Raw genomic sequence first — 25,291 nt, 5'->3', positions numbered from 1 at the left:
GATGTAGTGGTATTGTTTTAATTTCGGGATGTAGAATATAATTTTTTCTTGCATTCTCAGCATGCATACGTGATGCAGCTGCACTGAGCTATAATAGTGATTCGGCTTAGCGGGTTCATGACTTCTTGGGTGACTGCCCTGTCCCTAAAAGCAGCTGTCCTGCACATTTCACTGCAGGGATGCATCGTTAGAGAACTCTGACAGTGTTTTCAAAATGGATCACTGACTGCAAGTCATTGTAAACTCCAACTGTACGCAAACTCATTACAGCCTGATATGAAGTTGCTCTGATGCTATTTGCAGTAACTATTTGCCTTCCCACGTTCTATTTTACCCCCGCAATGGTTTCGCCAAAAGCAGCGACTAAAATCAGTCGAGTTTCTGGGTGATTTTATTTAGTGATGGCTGGCTTGGTTAGCCTTTGCTGCACTGTTCAGGCTTACTTGAGGGGTTGTGTAGCAGGAGAGAGATGCAAACACGAGATATGTTGCTTACTGAAAGGGTAAACTACATAAAGCAATGTTAAATTTTAACCTTTGTATAAATCGACACATATAAAGATGTCAACAAGACCAAAGCATTTAAGTGCTGGCATGTGTTGTGTATTTACCGAGGTCCCCCTTGAAGTTGTTCTAGTTTAGATCTCACAGCTGCCAGAGTATATAATGTAAATAATGTAAAATCATGATGTTTTTGTTGATTACAGCTTTACTTTTTCTGTGATTTATAATCTTTTCTATGAATATTTTCAAAATTGCTTGAAAAAGGACATTTAGTACAAAAAGCGACTGAAGTCATTCATTGGATCATATTGACAGTGTGACGACAGCACAACAGGGTTCAAAGAGAGATTTTAAAAAATCAAATAAAATGACAGGAAAAGATTTGATGTGGTGTTTACATGGCACATTCATAAAGGGCTCATTGAAGATTTCTGTATAAATAATGCGCATAATTGCACATTGATGTGTGGATGTTTACAGAGCAGATTTTAGGATAAAATCCTGAATGAAAATTTTGTAAATGGATAATCATAGCTTTCATCTCTTTGCCATCTGTAGGGCTTTATGCCCAAATTAAAAAAACAAGTAAATGTGTCACCTGCAGAATATCTATTGGCAAATATCATCTTTCCTGCTTAATGTCTGTTCTGTCAATAAAAAGACACAAACCGTCTTCAGTTCAAAGTAACATCTTCACAAATAATGATTCTAATGTTTTAATGTCAACAGATCATTAGCACATTAATTATGTGACATTATTTTAGTTATCATAAGCAAAGTACATGTTTATCATTTTTAATTCAATCTCTACAGCAGGGCTCTCAAACCTAAGCCTCTTTGTCCATCTCCAGTGTCTCTGAGAAAAATCTTGATGAATATCAGAACTCGCAGCAAACACTCCTAACTACTGGTGTGCTTGCTCTGCTGCTGGACTTTAATCAAAATCAAGTGAAACCTTCCTTTTTTAAGTTTTACAACCTTTAATTATCACTTTTGCACAAACAGTTTTTTTCCTCTGTATTTCTTTGTGGTTTTGGAGTTACTCTGTTTCAAAGAAGGCCATCCATTTTCTTAGCTGCTTATCCGACTGTCATGTGCAAAGATGTCACCTTTCTGGACCATCTTTATAGGAGCAGCTACAAACTGGGTTACAAAAAAGCTCGTTGTAAGCCTCTAGATTAATGGCATAGGAGTCATACAAAAAGATTTCATATTTACTGAAATTACTTGTTAGTTGATCTCTGAAGTGAGCGTGACATGCTGTGGCTGTGATAGCAGAGCATAAAAACACGCCTCGCTTGTTTAAAACAAAAAGAACTGTTCCCATGTATTAATGCATCTGTGAATATAAAAGATCATGATGACTAATACTTGCTAATAATTGCTACATCAGCCTCCACTTCTTTTCTAAACTCCTTTATTCCTCATTTGAGCCCTTTGACTTTTATATCTTGTGTATGTTGTTTGACTTAATAAAGCATTTTAAACATTAGGTGACACAAACCACACAACGTGGTCTGAAAGTTCCTTAAAGTCTCAGCAGCAGCAGCAGTGAATAATACGAGACAAATGTTGGGAGAATTTTTGTTTGTATAGTTTGCCACACTACAAAGACACAGAGCAGAAATTTTATTTGTATACATGAATCTTGAAATCTTCTCTGCATGTGTCATGCTGTCATGTTTGATGCATCTTTATACATTGATACATAGAAATTTTATATGGTGCAGATGGGTTAAGATTAAAGGAACACCAGAACACTTGAGCATTACTGTGAAGGGATCTGCGGGCTCTCGAATGCTTTCAGGGGCATTTTGCTCTCAGATTTGTACGTCTATTTTTTTATCCTATAATGAAACGTTTCTGTCGTGATCAGGGTAGTTTCTTCAAGTTTGACAGGGGCTCCTTAAAAAGTTATGAATCATTAAAAGACTAGAAATGCATTTTTGAAAGGATGGCGCTCATCCCTCCATCACAGTTTTGGACCTGAAATCTTACATGATGTTGTTGGCTGCTTTTTTTCCCCTTTAATTTGACACCATCTGTATGTCAAGTGTGCAAGGCAGCAGCCTGTTATCAAACCAATATCGACAAGTCTAACTGACCAGTTCTGCAATGGACAGCAGGAATATTAAGTCCTGTCCTTGATGGCTACAAACCAGCACGTGTGACACATCGTGTGCATCTGAAGTGATAAGATTTACAACCAAAGGCTGTGTTCCCTTTAACACTAATCACTTAAAGATGTGTATTTATTATTTTTATTTATTTTCTTGCCTTGAAATCTTGTATTGTATTGAAATTTTCCAGCTCGCCATCCACTTGTAAAATCTATTTAAGGGAGCCTCGTGGTTTTCTTAGGCACAGCACAGCATGATTTAAGATTCAAACATTTTTCCTCACCACCTACAACAAAGTTTGTGTGTGCGTCCTCAAATAGACACTGCAGTCACACCCCCACTACTGCAAGATGCCTTTTCCAGGTCCTCCATGACCAAATCCTGCTCGGTGACGTGGTTGAGTCGCCTGGACGTGTTCTTTTCCAAGCTGTTGAGAGAGATGGGTTCCAGGCAGGTCTGTGCATTATTCGCAGGGAGGACAGAGTTTCCCTGCAGCCTGTGCGAGTAGGTTTTCCTCCGCTGGCCGTCGGCTGTGCACAGGCTGAACTTGAACACTGCTTGAAAGCCTCTTCGGAAATTCTCATTGAAGAAACCGTAGATGATGGGGTTGACGCTGCTGTTGAAGAAGGCCAGCCAGTGGGCAAAGGGGTAGATGTAAATGTTGATGATCCTGTACTGTTGCTCAGTCAGCCTGGCGTAGTCGCTCAACATCATGAGAGTCCACAGAGGCAGCCAGGACAGGATGAAGAGCAAAGCAACTATCAGAAGCATTTTAATGACGCGTTGCTTTTTCTTGGACACCGTGTGGCGGTTCTCGTGGCCCGGCTTTCCTCCCGTTGGAACTGCTGTTTTGAAAAGCGTAATCCCAATCCGGGCGTACATGATCACAATGAGGGAAAGAGGGGCAAGATAGATGTTGGCAAACAGGACTGTGGTGTAAATCTTTCTCATGTCTTGGTTTGGCCAGTTCTCTCTGCACCAATAAAAAGGAATAGTTTTGTTATCATATCCCAGCAACACCCGGATGGTTTGCTCCTTGGTCACTTGTAGCATCACCCCAGAGGGACACATGATGGATATGGCCAGAACCCAGATGATAACTATTATCAGTGTGGCTGTGGAGATGGTCAGCTTTTGCTTGAATGGGTAGACGATGCATCTGAATCTGCAAGAGGGCACAAAAGGACCAGATGGTTAAGATGCATGTAAGCATTTAAACTACTTTAAAAATGTATATTTTTCAGAGGAACCTCATAATATTAGACTTATTGTAATCATATTGAGGATCTTTTGTGTTAAGTAACTCATTTTTACTTTTATAGCAACTGACTACATGAGCATGTGTGTCTGAAAAGCTACATGGTGTTCACATCATACTGCACTAAAGGTCACTGTGCACGCTGCATGCTGTTTGAATAAATGCTGCTGATTAGCTCGTTAGGACATTAAGGTTTACGAGGACTTTTTTTGTGTCATTTTCCTTTTGTTTTCAAAGCCTTAAGAAGCACAAATGTGTCCTTTAAGTGAGCACTTGCCAGCTACAGTGTACAATTCATTTAGAAATCAGCTTATATGGTCGTGTTCTCACCTCTCCATGCATCACTTTCCATTTGTTTGCAGTCTCTGACAGTCATGTCAGCTGTATTGTGTCTAAGTATGCAAACTGTATTTCAAAAGTTTCAGTTGGACTTATTTTGGTGTGGCTAATTTGCTTTGTGGATGTCATTGTGAAGTAAAGCCCCCTTTTTTTTTCTTGGTGTCTGTCACTGTGCAGCGCTGGAAAAACGAGTGACTAAATAAGTTCCCCCGGGCCAGTCTGCTTTTTCAGTGTTTACAAATGTCACTGCTGAGTACTTCAAAAATGCTAATGCCCTTCTTCTGTGCCTTTTTCACCAGCCATTGTCTGAGATGTCTTGCCCACTGACTTCACAGTAACACAACAACATATAATCAAAAACTTCAATCCAAGTGGAGAAGCTGTGCAAACATTCAACCTGCATGACTCTTGGAGTTTAAAATGAAGAACTTGCATGCACGATACCTAAATCAGTCACCAATTTCAGACGCAATCAGAGGTTCCATCTGCAAAATAATCACTGTATAATCTTTCATTGGCAGAGCCGAACGCTGTGACTGTAAAAAATCTGCAGGAATGCAAATTTTTCACAGCCACAGCTTGAATAAAATCTAAACATTGCAGAGGATGGATGGAAATTAGTTCTGACAGGAGAGATGCCCATGTCTGGATCGACTTGAATTCTCACTGTGAAATAATCTTATTCACAGTGAGGCAGCTTTGTGGACAGCAGTGAGGCTATGTTAATCTGACAACAGAGGCTTGAAGATGCTTACTGATTACTAAATGACTGAAAATATATTTTGGCTACTGTATGAAATTAGTCATGATGACAAAGTGCAATGTAATGTGACAGCAGTAAGGTAAAGGCACAGAAAATGAGACTGAGCGATTACTGGCTCACTGAACAATGACAACAAAGGTGACAACACAGAGCTCTGTGTCTCCTTGTCCTTTCAAATTTAATTCTAAGTATGTAGCTGATGGATATTGAAGGTGACTTTGAATTCTGTATGTCAAAGCATTTCAAAATCTGTCCGTCCCAGAGGCACAGACAGCCTCTAGTGATATGAAATAGTGATGGAGTGATATCGCTGCATGTCTAGTGTCTGAGGACAGAGAGATGATAACATACAGCGCTGTCATTTTACACCATGCAGAGCTTTTGTCACCCTCAAGTCATATTTACACCTTCTAACTCCACTTAGGATGTGGGGCTTTTTGTGGGCTCTAGTGCTGGTGACAGACTGGTTTCTAAAGCCTCTTGCTTTGGTTTGTAAAGCGATTAAGCAGGATTAACATCCAACTGTTGACATCTTTGTGGACGGCAGTGAAGCAATTCAAATGAAGACATGTGCCAGTTAAAGATAATAAAGCTGCACAAGCCTGTCCGGCTTATGTCTTTCTCAACAAGACATCACAAAACAGATTTCACTGAAATTTGTTGAATTTGGAAAAAGGGGCAGGATAGTTGTTTTGTTTTTTTATTTATTTTTTGGCCACTTGAGGGAAACAAGCAGATAAGATTTAATATGAATGCTTCTAGCCGCCATTTAGGGCTAAGTAAGATTGGCAGTGTTTTGGAGACGTGTCTCTGTGATCTAATGCCTGCAGTCCAGTATTCTCCAACTTCAAGCATTATGAAGAACCCTGCACTACAGGCAATTTTAAGCATTGTTTTTGGTCTCTTTTTGCACCCAAGAGAAAATCTTTCCTCCTTTAGCTGACAGATGCTCCGTAGCACAGTATTTCCCAACCACTGTGCGGTGGGACACAGGTGTGCCGTGGAAGATTATCCGGTTCCACCTGATTAGTACTCTAAGCGATCGGCGTGAGTAACGGGCAGAACAATTACATTCTCTTCCACTAGAGGGCCGTCCAACTACCTGCTCTAATTAAATGGGTTGCCAACCACCAGTAAAACAGAAGACAAAGAAGAAATTACATAATAGTCATGCTGTGAGTGAGATAACGCAGCACGTAATAGCAATCGATACATATTAGAAAAGGAAAAGTAGTCAATCCGACCTGGATCCTGGAGAAAATTCTCACCCAGATGAAGGCCCTAGCAGGAGTAGCGGTCAGAAGAAAGCAAAAAAGGTATACTGGGGACAAACCGAGCCAATTCCACTATGCCCGGTGCATGGTGAAAAATGATCAATATGCTTCTTGTGACATTTTTGTTTGGTGGTGTGCCGTGTGATTTTCTAATGTAAAATATGTGCCGTGGCTCCAAAAGGTTGGGAAACACTGCTGGACATTTTCATTTCCTGCTGAGGCAAAAACGGCAACAGTCTGAGAATGAAATAAAGTAAAATTATTGGTGTAATAGCTCAACTGCTATAACTGACTATTAAATACCCAAAGGCCAAGAGAAGCTGTAGATTAAGGTGATGCTCTGGTTCGATTCAATTTTTAATTCAGTTTTATTTATACAGCGCCAAATCACAACAACAGTCACCTCAAGGCATTTTATATTGTAAGGTAGACCCTACAATAATACATAGTGAGAAAAACCCAACAATCATATGACCCCCTATGAGCAAGCACTTTGGCGACAGTGGGAAGGAAAAACTCCCTTTTAACAGGAAGAAACCTCCGGCAGAACCAGGCTCAGGGAGGGGCGGGGCCATCTGCCCTGACTGGTGAGAGAAGGACGACCGGATAAAGACAAAGGTTCTCTGTTTGCTCAGTAGTTGTTCAGCCCATGCACTCTGTTACTGTAATGGTACAAATCTCCTGTAACACTCACCAAGAGGCCGAGACGTAACTAACTGTGATGGCTTAGGTGCATTTCTGCACACACGAGTTAACAAAAGAGGAGACAGGATCCACTGTTTCTGTCACTGACATGCATGTGATCCTCGATTAGAGGACACAAATAGATGTATGTCAGCTCTCTGTGGTGTTTGAGGCCAGGTGCCCAACTCAGTCCAGATGGGCCACAGAAAGTACAGAAACGAGGGGATTTTATGGGAATTTTGATAATCCCCATAAAATTATCTCAGAACTCAGAAACTGCAGTTTCTGGTTTCTTTGCATCAGAGCACTACCATTTACTTGCCTACTGTCATCAACGTCTTCTTGTTTGGGCTGCTGCTTTTAGAGTTTGCCACACTCTTTTCCTCCTGCCTGGCAGCTTCATATTCAAAATCTTTTGTCCAGTATCTCCAGTATCCCTCATTTGCACACGCCTAAACCATCTTACCCGTACTTCTCTACCTTTGTCTCCATACTTTTTAACCTGAGCTAGCCCTCTGTCCTTCTAATCCTGTCCTTCTTGGTCTCTCCAAATTAAGTTTTACCATCTTCAGCTCGACCTCTTGTCTTTTTATCAGTGCCATCACCACAGCAGGTCTCCCTACCATTTTATAAACCTTCCCTTTCACTCTTGTGATAGAAGGGTAGCAGCAAATCACCCCTGACACTCATTTCCACCTGCTCCACCCTGCCTGCGCACTCTTCTTCATCTCTCTTGTGCACTTGCCCATTGCTTTGGATGCTTGACCCCAGGTATTTAAATTCATCCACCTTCAGTATCTCTACTCCTTACATGTTCACCTTTCCTTCTGCCTCCCTCTCATTCACACACATGTATTCTGTTATGCTTCTACTGGCTTTCATTCCCCTTCTCTCCAGAGCATACCTCCCCGCTACAGATTCTCTTTCATCTGCTTCCAACTCTCACTGCAGATCACAAAGTTGTCTGCAAACATCTTAGTCCACAGAAACTCCTGCATAACCTCATCTGTCAACATGTCCATCACTACTGCAAACGATCCCATGCTCAACTTAAACCCATCTGTCACTCCTCACACCTTACCACTGTCTTTCCTAGGCCACCCTCACATACCTCTGACTTCCTCATGCAGTACCACAGTTCTTCTCTTGGCACCCATTATTATTATTACCAATCTGAGCTTTGTCATAAGCTTAATAATATCATTCACTCTAAAAGACTGTTTTAAATAAAGCTGGGGATGGAACTGCAGGAGAACTGAAGGCTCAAGTACACAAGAGGTAATCTGGGAGATGGAACGCACCGGGGAAACACAGCTGAACTAAAGCATGACGGAGTGAAACAAAGCTACACACAAAGCACATGAGACAAGGGACTGGCAAATTAAACGGGTACTAAGTGAACAGGTGACAGACTGATATATACGAACTTGACACGAAACAAGAAACACTGAATTGACATAGAAAAAGAAAGACAAACAGAGAGGCTGGATAGGACACAGACAGATGGGGGGACGTGACTGAGGAGACAGAGAGGGACGACAAAGAGGAAGAGAATATAAAAATAGTACAAACAGATTCCAAATGAGAGATGCTTACAACTAAAAGGAATCACAAACTCACAAAGAACCCAGGATCATGAGAGGGCTTTGACTTCAAAGTACTTAATTACATGAATTCATGGAAAGCACTTATTGAACAAATTGCATAAAAGATGCTGCGACCTTTATATTTTTCTAATGCAGCTTGAAAAATAAAATACATCTACATTACCTGTCAACAGCAATAGCAACAAGTGTGAAGACAGAAGCTGACACAGAGATCCCTTGAACCATGCCGCTCATTTTGCAGACCAAGCTTCCAAAAGGCCATCCTGTTGACAAGAGAGATGCACTCAGCTGATTTACTACTGAGACAACAAACTGTGACAGTTGGCATGATGACTGTAGCCCCAGGCTGTGACTCTCATGTAATGGCATACTTCTGGGACACAGAGGAAACCATCAGTTCCTCTAAGAAATATTTAACCAGTGAGTTCTGAAAAAGCCAGAAGGCCATTTAGGAAACACATATTAAAATAACTTTTTAATAATCCAGACCATAGTGCTAAACACTGCCGGTTAATCTGGAAGGACTAATGTGAGCTACATGTATGCAAAGGCCTGAGAGGCACGACTGCTTTATATGATAGTTTTCCAGTACCTATATGAATTCTGACAAAGGATAAGAAACGGGAAAACAAAGATTACACCCACAAACTCACCAGTGTACGCTAGAAGCTGAGGGGGTTTGTCTTAATGTCATAAGCAAGTGTTTTGAGTGGGAACAATCCCTTCCTTAGCAATACGTAATCAGTGATGCTGGTAACAGTAACACCTACAGTGTTGATGTTTAATGTGCGTAGCCTGCAGACAATCATCAGTATAGAGACCTCAGGAAGAAGAAAGACGGTACTCAAGGAATCCTCAGTCAGCCCTTTGTGCATGAATAGTTTAGTAAAACCTGCAGAAAATGCTTTTAACCATTCAGTAAAACTTGTGAATCCCTCCCCAGTTCATTCATGTAGGAGCTTCAAAATAACTGCACAAACAAGTGCCCGAGAGGCCGACAGGCGAGGATTTCTGCTAGAAGGATGATGATATAAGCCATTTATCTGCACTTGCAATTAATTGTTATACCAGATGAAGGTTGAATGGGACTAACAAACCTCATGGGGTTCCTGGCAGAGCGTGTTATTTTTGTTAGTGAAATTGAAATCCGAGTTTTCAAATATTGGCATTTAACAGTGAAGAGAAAAACATTTAAAGGACGAGTTTTTCAGGGAACTTTATAATAGTATTCCAGGGTTTCTATCTCCGCCCACCAGCAGTATTACTACATTTTGGGGGGTCTAATGGGGGCTCTTTGAGTTTGAAAATGAACCTGGTAACCTTACAACAAAAATTATCAAAGCACACCTGCAATGAAAATGCCTTATGCTACAGGAGAGGAAGTCACCTTTTCACAGGTCTCGTTTTTGAACTACATAAATTATTTGAGGATTAAGCCTCGCACAGGTGGGAGCGCAACGATCTGGGAGTTTGCTCTCTTATATGGATGATGTCAGACCAATATAATGGTAGAAATAACTGAACTGAAAGCGTATTTTTATTTCATTGTGTATATGTTTACCTCCTTGTCTTCCTTTCTTTCCTTTTTTTAAGGAATAAACAGATTAACAAGCTGTCTACGTAATACGCCCAGCTTCTTAATCCCTTTCAGAACAGAAAACTCTAAATAAGGCCGAGACAGACCCACTTTCTTCAAATTTCTTCTGTGTAGGCAAACAGTATGCTGATATCCTGAGCTGCCATCCATCCGCATACTGGATTTAGAACCAACAGACACCAATTCCTTCTTGTTGGAGGTCTGCAGTTACAGTTTTTTACAATAATTTCTATTCGCAAAATGTGCAGAAGTAGAACAGCTTCATGTTAGATTAATGCACGTAATGTCTTTATCCTGTGAAGGTTATACAGTGTGATAATGCACTTCGGTTACACACAATATGTTATTAACCAAAATTACACAGCATCTGCCAAATCTGCTCACAATCAAGTGCTGGGCAGATGAGCAGGCAGATTTTGGGCATCTTTAATCTTCTTGTGATGCTTCTTTCATATGGTTTGAGTTGCCAATAAGCACAGATGCAGATGACAATACCATCAATCACGGTGAACTAGAGCATCATCACATGGGCTGTAGATGAAAGCTTTCTTAGAAACAGGCAGATTGCAACTAGTCCAGTCTTTTCAGAGCGCTCACGGGCTAAACAAGAGCCTCTTATCACTATAGCTGAAAGAAGATGGCTGTAACCGTCATCGCACTGCTTTTCATTGGGGTTGGGAAGCTTCACAGTCTCACTGTCAAATGCAGAGTTTTACATTTTGTTTCTTGCTCCAGTTCACGGTGCTAAAGCCCTGGCCCCTGATCTCCAATAACATTAACTCCAGTCTCGTTTCCAAAAAAGCTGAAAAATGTGAATTAAAAATGCAGAAATACACTTTTGAAAAAGTAAGTTCATTTTTAAATTGATGCCAGCAACATGTCTCAGAAAGGTGAGATGAGGGGCAGTTTACCTCTGGTTGCATCACCTCTCCTTTTAGCAGCATTTCTATGCGTTTTCAGGCACTGAGGGCCAAGCTGTAGTTTGGAAAGCTCACATAGATGAGCTGCTGAGCACCCAGGAGACAGCAGAATTTCTAAAATGTGCTTTATGCATCTGTTTGTTTGCATTTTAACGTTTTTACTTGTTTTCCTGGTCGCAGACAGGGTGCTCCTGAGAGGCTGAACCTCACATTTACTTGTGTATGTACCATGAAATTCTTCATAATTCTAAGATGTCTGCACACGCAGTCCTTCAGAGTAGTGAACCTCTTCTAGTCTCTATTAAATTTCCAATCTCTCAGGAATTGTCTGTTTATTCCAAATAATGCTACTAATTAACGTCTTAGTTATCAGATGTTCCACTGTGTGTTTTTTAAAATGTATTATTATAACTCTTCATGTTTTTGTGGCCCCTGTCCTAACTTCTGTTGAAATATTTTATGCTGATTTGGTAATTATTGCCTACAAAGTTAAATTATGCCTTTCCCCTTTTGTCCACAATCTCTCATTAACACATTTGATCACAAAAACAGATTTTTTTGAGTAACATGCAAACTGTGCAGACAGACGGATTAGAATGGGATCTAATCTGTTCTGACGCAATAATGAAAAGCAGAGCTGAATGGAGATGTCGGAGTGATTTATTGGCCAAATGCCACTGAATTTCTCTGGATCCTACTCCACTAACACTGCACAGCACTGCACAGCATGAGGTGGTCAGCAGAAAGATGGAGTGCTGGCAGACTGGTGATGAGCTCTGCCCATTTTATGATTGACACAGCCCTTTACGTTCCAGCTGAGTGAGCTCAATTTTCATCTCTGTGACAAAAGCTCTTTGGCCTGCTGGCGTCTGAATGAATCTTTCATTTTGTCTCCATACAAACTGCAGCTTGACTCACATTGAACCTTTTTTTTTGTCTGCTGGCATCACATTCACCATTATGTCCACTGATATTTTACTTAAATCTCAACAGTCAATCAGCAACCAAAGAGGGCCATCTTTATTCACCTGATCATCACTTTGGGCTCCCTTCTTGCTCAAATGTTTGGATCTTCAGTGGCATGAAAAATCTGCTGGAGAGGCCGACGGTAATCTATCTTGCCCTCTTGACACGGCCTCTCCACTAGGTCATGCAACATAACACACTAAAGAAACTGCAGAGAATTTACTGGAGTATATTCTTCTAAAACATCTCGTGTTATCCTATCTTGTGCAACATGAAATGTGACAAGCGGACTCACTCATGAATTCTCAGAACAGAACCAAAAAATAAAAATGTTGCAACAGGCATCTAGTGGTCGGGGTCATCAGCCACTTGTTCCTCCCTTTATTAAACCAGGCCTTCATTTTGATGTCTCCTACCCCGCTTTATCATTTCATGATTGCATGAAATTGCGTGGTCATGATACCTTCCTGTTGACAAAATCTTCACATAATCACCTTCTGGAGCGATCAAAAACAGTTGTGGCTGCAGGTGGTGTCACATAATAAGATGGTATATCCACATTTCAGTTTTTCAATAATCTTGCTGATAAGAGAGTCAAGTAATGTAAAGCTCTGTTGGTACATCCTTTGCAAAGGCTAATGCATTCTGGAAAGCAATCAGGATCCCACTTAATCATGAGCTATAAGCTTGCACCTTCCACCCAAGTGTAATCCTTTTAAAATCCATATCTGATGAAGCCTAATCAAATATTTTGTATTTCTGTATGGAGACGTGCTCTGCAGATTGACACACTTCTTATTTGTGTTTGACAATTTTTGCAGTCAAATCTCTGCATGAGCGCGACATTAGACACATACTGTTACAGATACTGTTGGCCTGAGCCAGTCAGCATCAGACAGGACTATCAGCTGTGCTCCAGTTAAAAATATCTGAACAACATTTAGAGGAATTTGAATTTTTTATGGATTTTTTTTAAATCCAGTAAATTGTCAAGGACTTCAAAGGACTCACCATGAATTAATCACACAAACTCTTTTTTTCTTTCTTTTTGTAAGTTTATAATTGCTTACAAGATTTTTTTAATATGTTCAGGTTTCAGAGTGCAGCATCAAAACATCTGCGCAAAAATCCAGGTGACTGGAAATAATTCAAAAGATGTTCTTTATTCAGCTTCTTTTACAAAGATCCTGGTGTGCTGCTTTCACTCTGCTTTTGAAATCTGACCTCAGTTTGTTCCATACTTGACCTCAACCAGAGCGAGCCACATGGGCCAGCCCTCCCAATCACCCTTCCTACTGGCTGGGGGGTCCACTGGTGTCTGATGCAGTGTGGTTGGGGTAGCAGTCAGGGGGTGAGGTCTGGGCAGTCAGTAAAGTCATCCTCAGTGAGAGGTGGCGAGCAGGGTCGGTATACTTGCATCTTCTGGGTTCAGTGTTTACACATTAGGCTTCCTCTGTGGAAGAAGTTTGTTCCCCTGCAGATATGGATATATCCAAGTTGCACAAGTGCCAAAATCTTGCTATTATTAGCCAAATGTAATCATCATTCTCTCTAATAAGCTACATCACAAAATAATTTTTACTGATGTTTTTTCTATTATTACTATTATCCTGTTATTTCTATTATTTTGTGCTCGGCAGGTGGCGATTCCAGAGCTCAGTTTCTACTCTGTTGATATGTCTCTCCTCTAGGTTTCTTTTATTAATGCATGACACTGGGATTGCATACACGCTTTATTTTATTAAATGTTTTTATTATTTTTAGCTGTTCCAGTGCCATTCATAGTGCAGCAAATGTTTACCCACTGGTGTATTCTTGAACTGCTGAGGGTTAGAGGTTCGCACTGAAAGAGATTTTTATAAAACTCTGCATAATTTTTAATGCGATAATCTACTGGAAAGCTAATCTGGAATCTGTTTCCTTCTGGTAGCTGCAAGCTGTCCCTTACATTTCAGGATTAAATTCATTGTTATGTCATTGCAGCAGGAATTTAATCACACAAAGAATTCCAGCCAGCTGAAAGTTCACACATTGCATGTCTGGTTTGGCTCTTGATTCAGACAATAATGATGTTTTTTTTTTTAATATATATACCAAATATCTGCTCTTACAAAGAGGAAGGATGTGGATAATTGGTCTGTAACTGTAATCGCTAATTGCAGATTCCGCTCTCGTTATACATCCAAAATTGTTGCTCTAAATGAATAAAGCAATTTTGTTGTCATTCAGTTGACATTCTTATTGTTAGCAAAAGACACGAGCTTGTGAGCTTCAATTTGAAACTGTTATTTCATATCAGAATCAAAGGAATTTGAAAACACTTTCTAAGAGTAAATTATCATAAAATCATTGTCAGGAAAAGGTCTGATTTTAGTCATTTAATTTCAATGTGTAACTGTAGACAGTATCTGAACCCCCAGCTACTATCACTTGCCTTAAAAATTGCTCATGTGTGATCTGAGTCATCAGCAACCAACTGTCAAACGGAATTGGAGCACAATGTGGAAAAAGCCCCGGTCCAGCTCATATAAGCAGGGAACATTTCCTCCATCTCAGCTCACAATTTCAACTCTGCTGAGTCTCTTCTGTTTTTCACCAGCACAGGCGATAAGAAAACGGTGGGTCATGTCTCAATCCTCACAAGGTTCATTTAGCAATAGAGGTCTCCACAGAAAACTTGGGTAGTTAACATTAATACAACTCAAAGCCAACATACAAAGGCAGCTTAGCAGTCAGTGGAAAAACTGTTGTGGATTTGATTTCAAGGTTAATCAAAGGATTAATGAGGCTAGCAGCTCTGACGCTGTGATTTCACAGTAGAAAGTTAAATGGCTGGTTGAACTCTGGAAAAGATGGTGAGAACACGTTTTTTTATACAGCATTTTCTTTGTGATCACTGAAATGTAAAGCAAGTCTTGGTGAAACAGGGCAAAAGTGAAGACAACAGAAAAACCCTAACCCTTCTGCTCAGTGGTCGTTTCAGGATATCAGGAATCAGATCTGGTTCCACTACGGTGACTCAGCTGTTGCTGGTCAGGCTGGATTTGACCATACTCCGGCTGCCTTAACATTCATTTGTAATTTGGGTTTATGTGTGCAATGGATATACCAAATCTTGGATATTTCTAAGATGTTCTATCACTACCAAAAAGTGGTTATTTTCTGCTTCAGAACCTGTTAAGTAGCTGGTTATGATTATGTTCATTAGCATTTGCTGAGTTCTGCAGATAATCTGCAAAACTTTCATCAAGGAAATTAGATTTTAACTTTCATGTTGGCAACTTTTTATTTTGTTCTCCATTATTACTGTTTGGTCTACACACTGAAGCTTAAATACGCCCTTTCAGGATGTTAATCACAATAGAAGCTTGTCCTCTATCTGGGTTATCAGGAAGCAAGAAGCAATAAATCATCTAATTTATAAGAATCCACATGCAGATTCCTCTCTGTGCTAAAAGGTAATAGTTTCTTCCCTACTCAATGCTCAACCTCTCAACCAGGTAGTTTTTGGGTAGTATTGCCAGTTAATGGCACAAAAGAGCAACACACCTCTATTACTGTCTACTCACCTGTAATTATGTTGTCAAGAAGCGTTGTTGGCATGCAGAAAATCCCCACCAGCAGGTCGCTCACAGCAAGGTTTAGGATGAACAAGTTGGTAACAGTCCGCATATTTTTGCTCCTCAGCACGATGAAGCACACCACTCCATTTCCCACCATGCACACGAGGAAAATCAGCAAGTAGGACACGATGAAGATGGCTGCCGTGGATGGCTGATGCAGGTAAAATCCAACATAAGTGATGTTGCTCCTGGGTATGACAGACTCCAAGGAGGAGTTGTAAAAAGTCCAGTTGTCATTCAGTTGAGTCAAGTTGTTTTCAAGTCCTTCATTCATTTTAAACCTGTAACATGAAAAGCCGTTAGAAGAATGCAATGAGAAGGTCCTGGAGTATTTATTTATTTTTTTAAGATTAGTTTTGTATTAAGTAAAATCCTGCAATCGTAGGTTTGTTAAAGGATTTTTGGTGAAAACATGTGGCCCAGTCTGTCTGTTGACCACTGCTGAATCTCTAATGTTGTAAATCATTTCAGTTTTATTCACATGGCACCAAATCACAATCACAGTCACCTGAATGTGTGTCATACTGTAAGAGCCTACAATATAGAAAGCCCCAACAATTAGATGACCGTATATGGAAGTACCCTTTTAACAGGAAGAAACCTCCAGCAAAACCAGGCTCAGAGAGGGACAGCCATCTGCCTCAACTGCTTGCGGGTTAAGGGAGGAAGAAAGGACAAAGACGCGCTGTGGAAAAGAGCCAGAGATTAATAGCAACTAATGATTAAGAGGTGCAGAGAGGTGTATTTAAAAAAACAAACAAACAAACAAAAGGTGAGTGAAGAAGAATCCCCCAGCAGACTAGACCCACTGCAGCATAACCAGGGAGGATTCAGGGTCACCTGATCCAGCCTTAACTATAAGCTTTATCAAAAAGGAAAGTGTTAATCCCAACCTTCAAAACATGCTTACAAGTGCTAGAAGATACATTATCATGCTAAAGCACCCATTTAGACTCATGGGAGTATAAAAAAAACCCTTAAAAGAATATCATCCTGTCAGATTATAGTAATATTACACGAGAAGAGGAAGAAATCAAAATGAAGAAAAAAAATACCTCAGCTCTTCAAAGAGATGCATGAAAAAGTTTTCAGCCTTTGTAGCTGAATGATGAAGTTCAGAGGAAATCTGTGATGAAACTGTTACGAGTTCAAAAGTATTGGAGACGGATACAAGAGGAAAACCAAAATAACAACACTGTTCCGGCTGGGTTGAGTCAAACGGTGATTTTTAATAAACACACATGTGGGAGATGAACACTGCACGCAGACAGCATCAGATCTCACAATGGTGGAGCATTGCTCAAACTCTTATAGCCTCTAGTGGCCCCCACCTAGTCATAAAAGCCTAAACATTCACATTCTTTCTCTCACACGGCGCCTAAGCTATGACCGCAATAAATCAGCAGTCTAATGTAATGCAAGTCAGTTTAACAAATGTAATAGTTATCACCTTCTTCTAACTCAGGAGGATAATGCAAACTGAAACTACATAATATTTTCACCATCTTTAATTAGGGGTATAACATGGCATAAGGTAATATTATAATCCCACAAAACATTGCTCCTTTCACTCTCACATCAACCTGCGATGTTCGGTCTTTCTGTATTTCACGATGAAGTGCTTACCATCAGCTGCCTGCATCTAGTTTTACCTAAACCAGCGAGTTTGCAGATGATTTTTTTAGAACTGCACATTTTACTCCTTACATGTTGGTGAGAAGCAAACAGTAACGATATTTGAGTGCAGCTTGTTGGGTTTTTATTGTGTTACAACAACGCTGTGATTTTTGCATGATACCAGATGTTGAGTGTAGGCAGATACATTTTGATTTTGATCATTTCTTATCAAAAAACCTCGAGTCTGCTGATATATCTGATGGTTGTCTGATTACCTGCTGTGTTTTATTTGTCTGTTATTTTAACGGAGGTGGTGATCAATTATTTTTTTTAAACTCCATTTTGAACAGCGTTGTTGTAACTGCTTGTACTTTATCCCCTGAGGTTCTCCAGGCTGGAGTAATTCTCATTTTAAAGTGTCCAACTTTTATCTACTGTTGGGCATTTATTGCCCATTATTTAAACGTAGTTTAGTATAGTCGGCATTCAGTATATCAGTACATTATGAAGTACAAAATGAAAATATTAAAGTGTCCAATAAGACTTTGAAACTTGCAACTCAAACTCGTTATTGGAAAAGCTGATGGAATAAGTTTTCCCAGTCGTCTTCTTAACAGCCGGACTTGGTTTTACAACCACTTGTGTCACTTTACAGACCCCAAGCTATGTCCATCTTTTTATACAGTCTCTGATTTAAATGAGGTTATCAAACCTTTCCTCAACATTTTGTTTAAGCCTTTTTTTTTTTAATAAAAAATAAAAAAATCAGCATCTCTTTCAATAAATGTCAAACCGGCCCCGTGCCAGCGGCAGCACACTGCCTCACTGTCCTATTTTCCATCTGTGTTGCCACTTGAAGAGAACACTTCTTCCCCCTTCATTTTTTCGGCACGAACATTCCCACACTGGAGCGGCTCTTGTTGTGGGATCCTGCTGTCGCTGTCTGATTGTGTTTTATAAAATGAGATGAGATTGGTTGTTGAGGGAAAAAGAAAATGCCAAAGAAAAATTTACCCACCAAGTCAACAAACTCTCAATTGTGAATTTATGTTCGTATGCTGTCGAAAACATTTCAAAGGTGAACGTGTTGTAAGCACAGGCTAATCATTTCTACTGTGACGTCCTTCTGTATTCAGTTTTGTCTTCAGTAACTGAAAACCTGCTCTGCTGGGTTGAAGAACATTTCTTTGCTGTGAGAAACTCTTGGGTTGCTTTTGCAGTCTACTTTGGATCATTATCCATTTGTGCCGTGAGCACTGCCTGATGCACTCTTCTGCAGCACTTGTCTAAGTCTGTCTAAGAATATAGTCCTGTACACTTCACACTTCATCCTGTTACTTTTATCAGCAGTTAAATCCTCAGTTCTCAGTTCCACTGGCAACCATTAGAGCCACGATTACTCGACTATCAAAATAATCGTTTGTGGCAGCCCTAGCAACCATACATACTTATGCCATAACACCTCCACCATATTTGACAGGTATGCTTTGGATCACGAGCCATTTCAACTCCTCCGCCATAATTTTCTCCATCCTGGTTTCATCTGTCCAAAGAATTTTTATTTCTGAACTGTGAAGGCTCTTTTAGAGTGTTTCAAGCAATCTTCCTCTTTTTCAGTGAAACCAGTGGTTTATACTTTGTAGTAAACCCTGAATGTGTTTCCATTCATTAAGCCAACTTTGGTTTGTAAATGTTGACAGTGATACGCTTACCCCCTCAAAAAGGGTCTTGCCTTGGTTACATGTCATCCACTTATTTGGCCTCTATTTAATTCAGTTTTATTTAATCACAACAACAGTCTCCTCGAGGTGCAGGCTTTCAGCTTGTTTTCATTATTTTTCTCTCTCTGACAGGCTTATTCAGTTTCTTAAACCTTTTGACAGCCTCCCTCACTTGTACTGGTATCTCATATCATGTTTGACGTTAGAATGAAAAGCTATGCTTTGAGTCCACTTGAGATGTGTTTGGTTCATTTATCATGAAATGGTAAATGGCCTGTATTTATATAGTGCTTTTACTAGTCCCTAAGGACCCCAAAGCGCTTTACATATCCAGTCATTCACCCATTCACACACATGATAAGGAAACATGGACCTAACTATAAATCTTGAGTGTTTGGGCTTAAGACTACAGAAATAGAAATTCATTAAACTTCAAGTCCACTGTCTGCGTGTTCATTTTTTACTGTCTGCTCGTACAGAACTTAATCTGTTTTCTAAGAGTAGGTCCACCTGAAGAAAAGTAAAATAACCACTGTTTATATGTGACCAACAAAACAGGCCAACGAAAAAGTCAGTCTCAGCTGTCTGAGTGTCACACTTGTGTGCCTTCAAGCAGACAGCAAATTAACAGCTGTGATAGCGTCGACTCGAGAAATTATATAGAAGAGATTTGGATTAGATAAGGGTAGCTGCTGAGAATCCTGCTCATTAAGTCTGATTTGAACGGTCTGGTCATGATTGGATGCTACTTACATGGAGTAATATGAAAGTCTAGATGCTGACTTCCTGTGCTTTGCTGATTTCTTAATTTGATTCCTTCAATCACATTTTCTGAGTCTCCTTTATGATGCATCACAGTTTTTACAATCTCATCACTGAACCCAAGGTCAACAATTCCCCTTCAGTTAAGTTTATCACATTTGGTGTTGTTGACAGATGGTTTCAGTCACACCTTTTTGATAGGAGTATCGAGCTGCTTCTTCATCTGTCTCTGCATTTCTGTGATTTGTGCAAAGATATTATTTTCAAAAAAGTGTAGGATTTAGTAGCCTGCGAATAAATCATAATGCTAATGCAACAGTCATTAGTCTGCCAGTGTAGCCATATCCTTATTTCTCATTCTCACAGTTCCAATGCATGTATACACTCAGTCAATTCTGACCCTTTTTTTTTTTCATGGTAAGTCTTATTCAACATTTAATCGGTCCAACTCCAGCTGGATCACCTCAGTGTTAGTTGTCTGAAATGCACAAAAAAGCCCAGCACCGCATAGGGTGCAAACTAAACTGCAACATAGTTACAGACACGTGCAAGTTGGCTACACTTTCAGTTGGATCAATCAAGAAAAGGTAAGCCGAAAAGTCCCGTAACCTGGTTCATTTCTGAGGTTTGATTCCAGGTTCTAATAGCTGCTGCAGATTGTTATAAAAATTCTTAGGTATGCTGTGAATTATAGTTCTCAGGAAATGAAAAACCTCAAAAAATTGTAATCACAGATGTAACTTTTAAAAAGCAAAGTGTAATCAGCCAAGAAAGTTGAAAAGGGGCCATTTCTTACTTTCTCTCACAAGTATAACAAAATCAGATTTACAAAGCACGGTTAAAACTGAGCTTTTGAATTGCTGTGCAAAGAATACAGTTACATTAAATGTAATTACATTAAAAAATACATACAAATACAATGTAAAGTAAAAAGTGGAGATGCAGAATACAGAATTAAGTGGCCTTCAGTAAGCAGACACACAACAACAACAACAACAACAACGTTACAGATATAACAACAACAACAACAACAACGTTACAGATATAACAACAACAACAACAACAACGTTACAGATATAACAACAACAACAACAACAACGTTACAGATATAACAACAACAACAACAACAACGTTACAGATATAACAACAACAACAACAACAACAACGTTACAGATATAACAACAACAACAACAACGTTACAGATATAACAACAAATGAGAGGTTAGTGGGTTGGAAAGGCCAGAGAGTAAAGGTGGGCTTTGAGCCTAGACTCTCCTTTTACCTCAAGCATTAACTGATTCCATAGCTGTGGAGCAGTGACTGCAAAGATGGCTACTTTGTTACTTCAAATGTGATTTTGGAAATGTAAGAAATCAGCAATAAAATATAGCTGCTGAATTCTGTTAATGTGTTTAAAGGACACAGGTGACACCAAGGTACAGGAAGCTCCAAAAATGCAGACATAAAGTAATAAAGGAATGGATGAATTTCCAGATAATGAAAAGCCAAAAAAGATTTGAGTTTAAAGATTATTTTTAAAAAGAGAACAAATGAGTTTAAAAAATTACATCTAGGTCTTTTCCATTAGGCTTTAAATATGAGGTGAAATGACCTAAATAGCCAGCAAAAGCACTTCTAGATTTGGCTGAACTGAAGATGATGATCTCAGTTATAACTTTAAGTTATTAATCATCCATCCATCCATTCGCTTCCGCTTATCCTTTCCAGGGTCGCGGGGGGCGCTGGAGCCTATCCCAGCTGTCATAGAGCGAGAGGCGGGGTACACCCTGGACAGGTCGCCAGTCTGTCACAGGGCCAACACACAGGGACAGACAACCATTCGCACTCACATTCACTCACACATTCACACCTAGTGGCAATTTGAATTATCCAATTAACCTATCCCCTCAAACTGCATGTCTTTGGATGGTGGGAGGAAGCCGGAGTACCCGGAGGGAACCCACGCAAACACGGGGAGAACATTTATTTATTAATTTATTAATCATCCAGGCTTTAATATCTTCATAATAGTTCATAAGAAGCTGTAGAGAATCCTGAGATTCTAGTAAAGATAAAACTGTAGGTCATCAGCATAGAAAAGAAAGGAGATGCTGTGTCTCCTAATAATATTACCAAATGGAAACGGATACAAACCTGGACGAGAGCAGAGGATGAGAAAATCTGCCAAACAGAGAACGTTCTGTCCTTAAGATGGAAACTGAACAGTGAAGAACTCGCCGCTGAAGGCTAACCCAGTGTTTCAGGCAAGGATGTTACGATCCACGGTATCAAAAGCAGCACTAAGCTCCAGCGTAATCAGGGCTGCTTTATCACCTGTAAACCCTTAGAAAAGGTAGTACCTTTGGTTGCCTTGTGCATGCGACACACTGTGGACCTGTGCACTGGTCTGCACAAATCTAAATCTCTCACATACTGGCTCCAAGCACCACAGTTACCCCAGGACTGATATTAAAAGGACATCACTTGCTCTAGGAAACCTTTGAGAAGAAAGTCGCCGCAGAAGGGCTTTTTCCCACTCAGCAGGCTAGTGTTTGTGACCAGGAGGCAACAATGCTTGTTACAGGCTCCCAGCTATGGTAGACTTGGATGCCAATTTCCATATGAGAAGCAAAATATGACACAGAAACACTCAAGGACTTCAGTGTCACTGTCCTAATGTGCTAGCCCACAGCGGCTGAGCCTTTAGTATAATTGGTGGGACATACTAATGCACATTACACTTTAAAGCTTCATTGTGCAGATATGAAGCCATATTTTCACATCACACTATGTTCACATTGTCAACCACCACATTACCTATAATGATGAGAAAAGTGCGAAAATGACTGAATTCTGCAGGACAGTCATGTGCTGTGGACACAGATATATCCACCACTCCAAGCAGCCCACCCTTCAACAAAACCAAGTACATTTTGGAGATCAGTTTCTAATTAGAGTGTCTGCATCTGTTAGTATATGGCTGTTTTTCTCTGTTTGATACAGCTGGCACACTGTGTTACACTTCACTAGTGAACTGTAAAATAAAGTGCAACTGAAGTGTCTTCCTCCTTCAGTGAATTACTTCCACAGCAGATACACTGCAGAGAAAAGAAAGCAATGCTTTATGAAATTTCAGTCAGAAACATTGTTGGATTTCAAAGGAAATCATTTGTAAGCTGGAAAGATGCCTACACTGTTATGTTGGGAATAAAGATCTCAGGAATCACATGAAAACTTCTCAGTTTGTGATCTGGTTTGTGCTAAAAGCTTTTGAACTTCAACATAAACGTGTATCAATCCTTCTATCTGGGTAATTCTCTGGGTAACAGCACAAGTATGAAAGTGGAAGAGCTGACCACCAAAAAAAAGCCTTATTAGTCATCTCAGTCATCTGACTAAGAAAGGCTTTGCTGTAGTCACTGATCCTGAAAGGTTTTTTACTAATTACATTACTGCACTGGGGAGGTACTGTGTTAAATGGTCCACGATAGCCCAACAATACATTTTATCATGTTAAAACATTTACATTTTGTGAAAAAAAAAATTTAACGTCTAAATGTTAAAAAAAACCCTAAAATTCAATCAACTAATCATGACCTCTTAATTAAACGCTAATCTCACTAACCAACCATAAGTGCTTCTCCTTTAGCAGGCAGAAGCCCACTTTCAGAGCAGCTTCCCCTTCTGACTCATGTTCACTAAACAATAAAGCGACAGTGGAGGTTCTCCTGCTGTCATTAAACATGCTCTTCATGTCACATTATCACAGCCTTCAGTCTCTCTAATATTAGCTGGGAGCCATTGCCACAAGGGAATTCCAGACTGTGTACTTGTTCCTAATATGCCACTGATCATTTTTTGGTGAACTTTCATTTATCCAGGATGTAACTGAAAATGTAGCTCAGAAACGAATAAGATCCTTTTGCTTTCTCCAATGTTTGTCAAACACGCAGCTTAAAATAAACTTAAATGTCAGATCCCATCCTTCATCATCTTTCACCAACCCCAGATTTTGCATTTCTCATCATTCTTTAAGCATGTATTAAAAGCAGCCATTGTAATGGCATTAATAGAGCTGCATTGTGCACGTTTATATTCAGATTTTAATGCTCCATCTTCGTCTGCATGAGACATATTGAAAATGTTAAGAGGAGCTCATTACGTGTTTAGAAGTTAATTAATTAGAGTCAAACCCAGTTAAATTTTATATTTTAATGAAAGAGGTGAAAAGAAGTTACGTTTTTTTATTAACTAATCAATTAAAATGTAATTCTAATGGAGCTCCAAAAGTCCCCAGTGATGACTGTGCATGATCCTCATTCCCACCTGCAGCACTAATGATAACACGCACACAGGAGATCGCTGAGTTCGCGTCCACCCAGCAGCATTCTGCCTGATGCATCGAGGCGAGCAGAGACAGCTCCATGAACACACTGTGCAACCATTATGCGCACATCACTTAATGAAACATTAAAGTTAATCAGGACACAATGTCGCTCCTTCAGATACCCAGTAGGGACTTGGACGCAGACTTCAGGAGCTAAATGACTGACCGCTCCTGGACAAAGAGGGTCCTGTCAGCCAGTGGACAAAAACGCGGTGATAATGGTTTGGACGGAGAGCCAGGTGGATGCGCACTTGTTCCCTGCCTCTACACGCCCCAACGAGCTTTAAACGCTGTCCAATTTTAACGATTCAGTTTGAAGATAAGTAAAAGTTACTGAAAATTAATTCCACAGATTCACATCGCCCTGCCAAACACTGAAAAAGTTCACCATTGCGTTATTTATGAAGTTGTCCTACCTTGTTTGCTTTCACCTCAACGGGCAGCGTTCATTTAAAGAAAATGTTAAAATTTCCACTTTCCTCCGAATGAGATATATTTATATGAAACCGAAGAAAAAACAGAAAGAAGCCAGTCTCTCACTCAGCTCCGTACCAATCCGCGTTCAAGCGCGTCGCCTGAAAGCGCGCTTCTCGTGGCACATGGTGCGCTCTGCCGGCCGCTCAGAGCGCAAGTGTGGGATTTGTGCAGATCCAGCCGTGTTTGATGCTGTGACGTCGGGGGTGCAGGGGTGGGATTAGAGGATGAGGATGAACGGGCTAATGGTTGAGTGATATCGCCCTGATCTCGCCCAGCTGCTGACTCTTAAATGTCAGGGTCTGTGATGGTGGAAGTGTGGGGGCAGAACACAGATGGTCTTCGCAGTAAAACATAGCCTCAGGAACCGTCACACAGAGCACACACTGCTGAGGATACCCATATAGTTATGTGGATGTTTTCTAAAAATGTTCAAAGCGACGGTCAACAAATTTATGGAAGCCCTGAGATGCCAGAATTTATTAAAACAATTAGGAACTCAAGTAGCCCCCTTTCAAATTGACCCAGTCAGTAGAGTTGGTATCTGCTTGGTCTGTTTTGGGTGGGTTTCAGTAAATTATTATTATTATTATTATTATTATTATTATTATTATTATTATTATCTTAATATATATAGAATGGGATGAAATAAGTTTTCTGTAATTGAAAAATATTT

General features: G+C 40.0%; 1 protein-coding gene and 1 long non-coding RNA gene across 2 annotated transcripts in view; one reads left to right on the top strand and one right to left on the bottom strand.

Moving 5' to 3' along the window:
* LOC106098172 (uncharacterized) overlaps positions 1–15,794 on the top strand; it is a 40,439-nt gene extending 24,645 nt beyond the window's left edge. The window contains exon 3 of the long non-coding RNA XR_003213253.1: positions 15,719–15,794. This is a non-coding gene — a long non-coding RNA (uncharacterized LOC106098172). The remainder of the gene's footprint in view (positions 1–15,718) is intronic.
* Positions 1,177–24,962, bottom strand: npffr2a (neuropeptide FF receptor 2a). The gene is made up of 4 exons (XM_005451545.4): positions 24,558–24,962; positions 15,601–15,935; positions 8,712–8,811; positions 1,177–3,788 (listed from the first exon to the last, which is right to left on the bottom strand). Exons 2-4 carry the CDS (start codon positions 15,926–15,928, stop codon positions 2,936–2,938), a joined length of 1,281 nt encoding a protein of 426 aa, XP_005451602.1. The 5' UTR covers positions 15,929–15,935; positions 24,558–24,962; the 3' UTR covers positions 1,177–2,935.
* Positions 24,963–25,291: the final 329 nt, after the last annotated feature.

This window comes from Oreochromis niloticus, linkage group LG12 (genome assembly GCF_001858045.2).
Source record: "Oreochromis niloticus isolate F11D_XX linkage group LG12, O_niloticus_UMD_NMBU, whole genome shotgun sequence".
Lineage (NCBI taxonomy): Eukaryota > Metazoa > Chordata > Actinopteri > Cichliformes > Cichlidae > Oreochromis > Oreochromis niloticus.
The sequence above is the reverse complement of the archived record's forward strand: the minus strand, read 5'-3'. Positions and strand labels throughout refer to the sequence as shown.

What these genes read in the sequence shown, in the direction of transcription:
- npffr2a (XM_005451545.4), bottom strand. Translation starts at nt 15,928, where the DNA reads ATGAATGAAGGACTTGAAAACAACTTGACTCAACTGAATGACAACTGG. An exon ending in TCTTGACAACATAATTACAG is followed by an intron (nt 8,812 to 15,600) that starts GTGAGTAGACAG and finishes TCTTGTCAACAG; the next exon opens with GATGGCCTTTTGGAAGCTTG. An exon ending in GTTGCTATTGCTGTTGACAG is followed by an intron (nt 3,789 to 8,711) that starts GTAATGTAGATG and finishes GCCCTCTTGCAG; the next exon opens with ATTCAGATGCATCGTCTACC.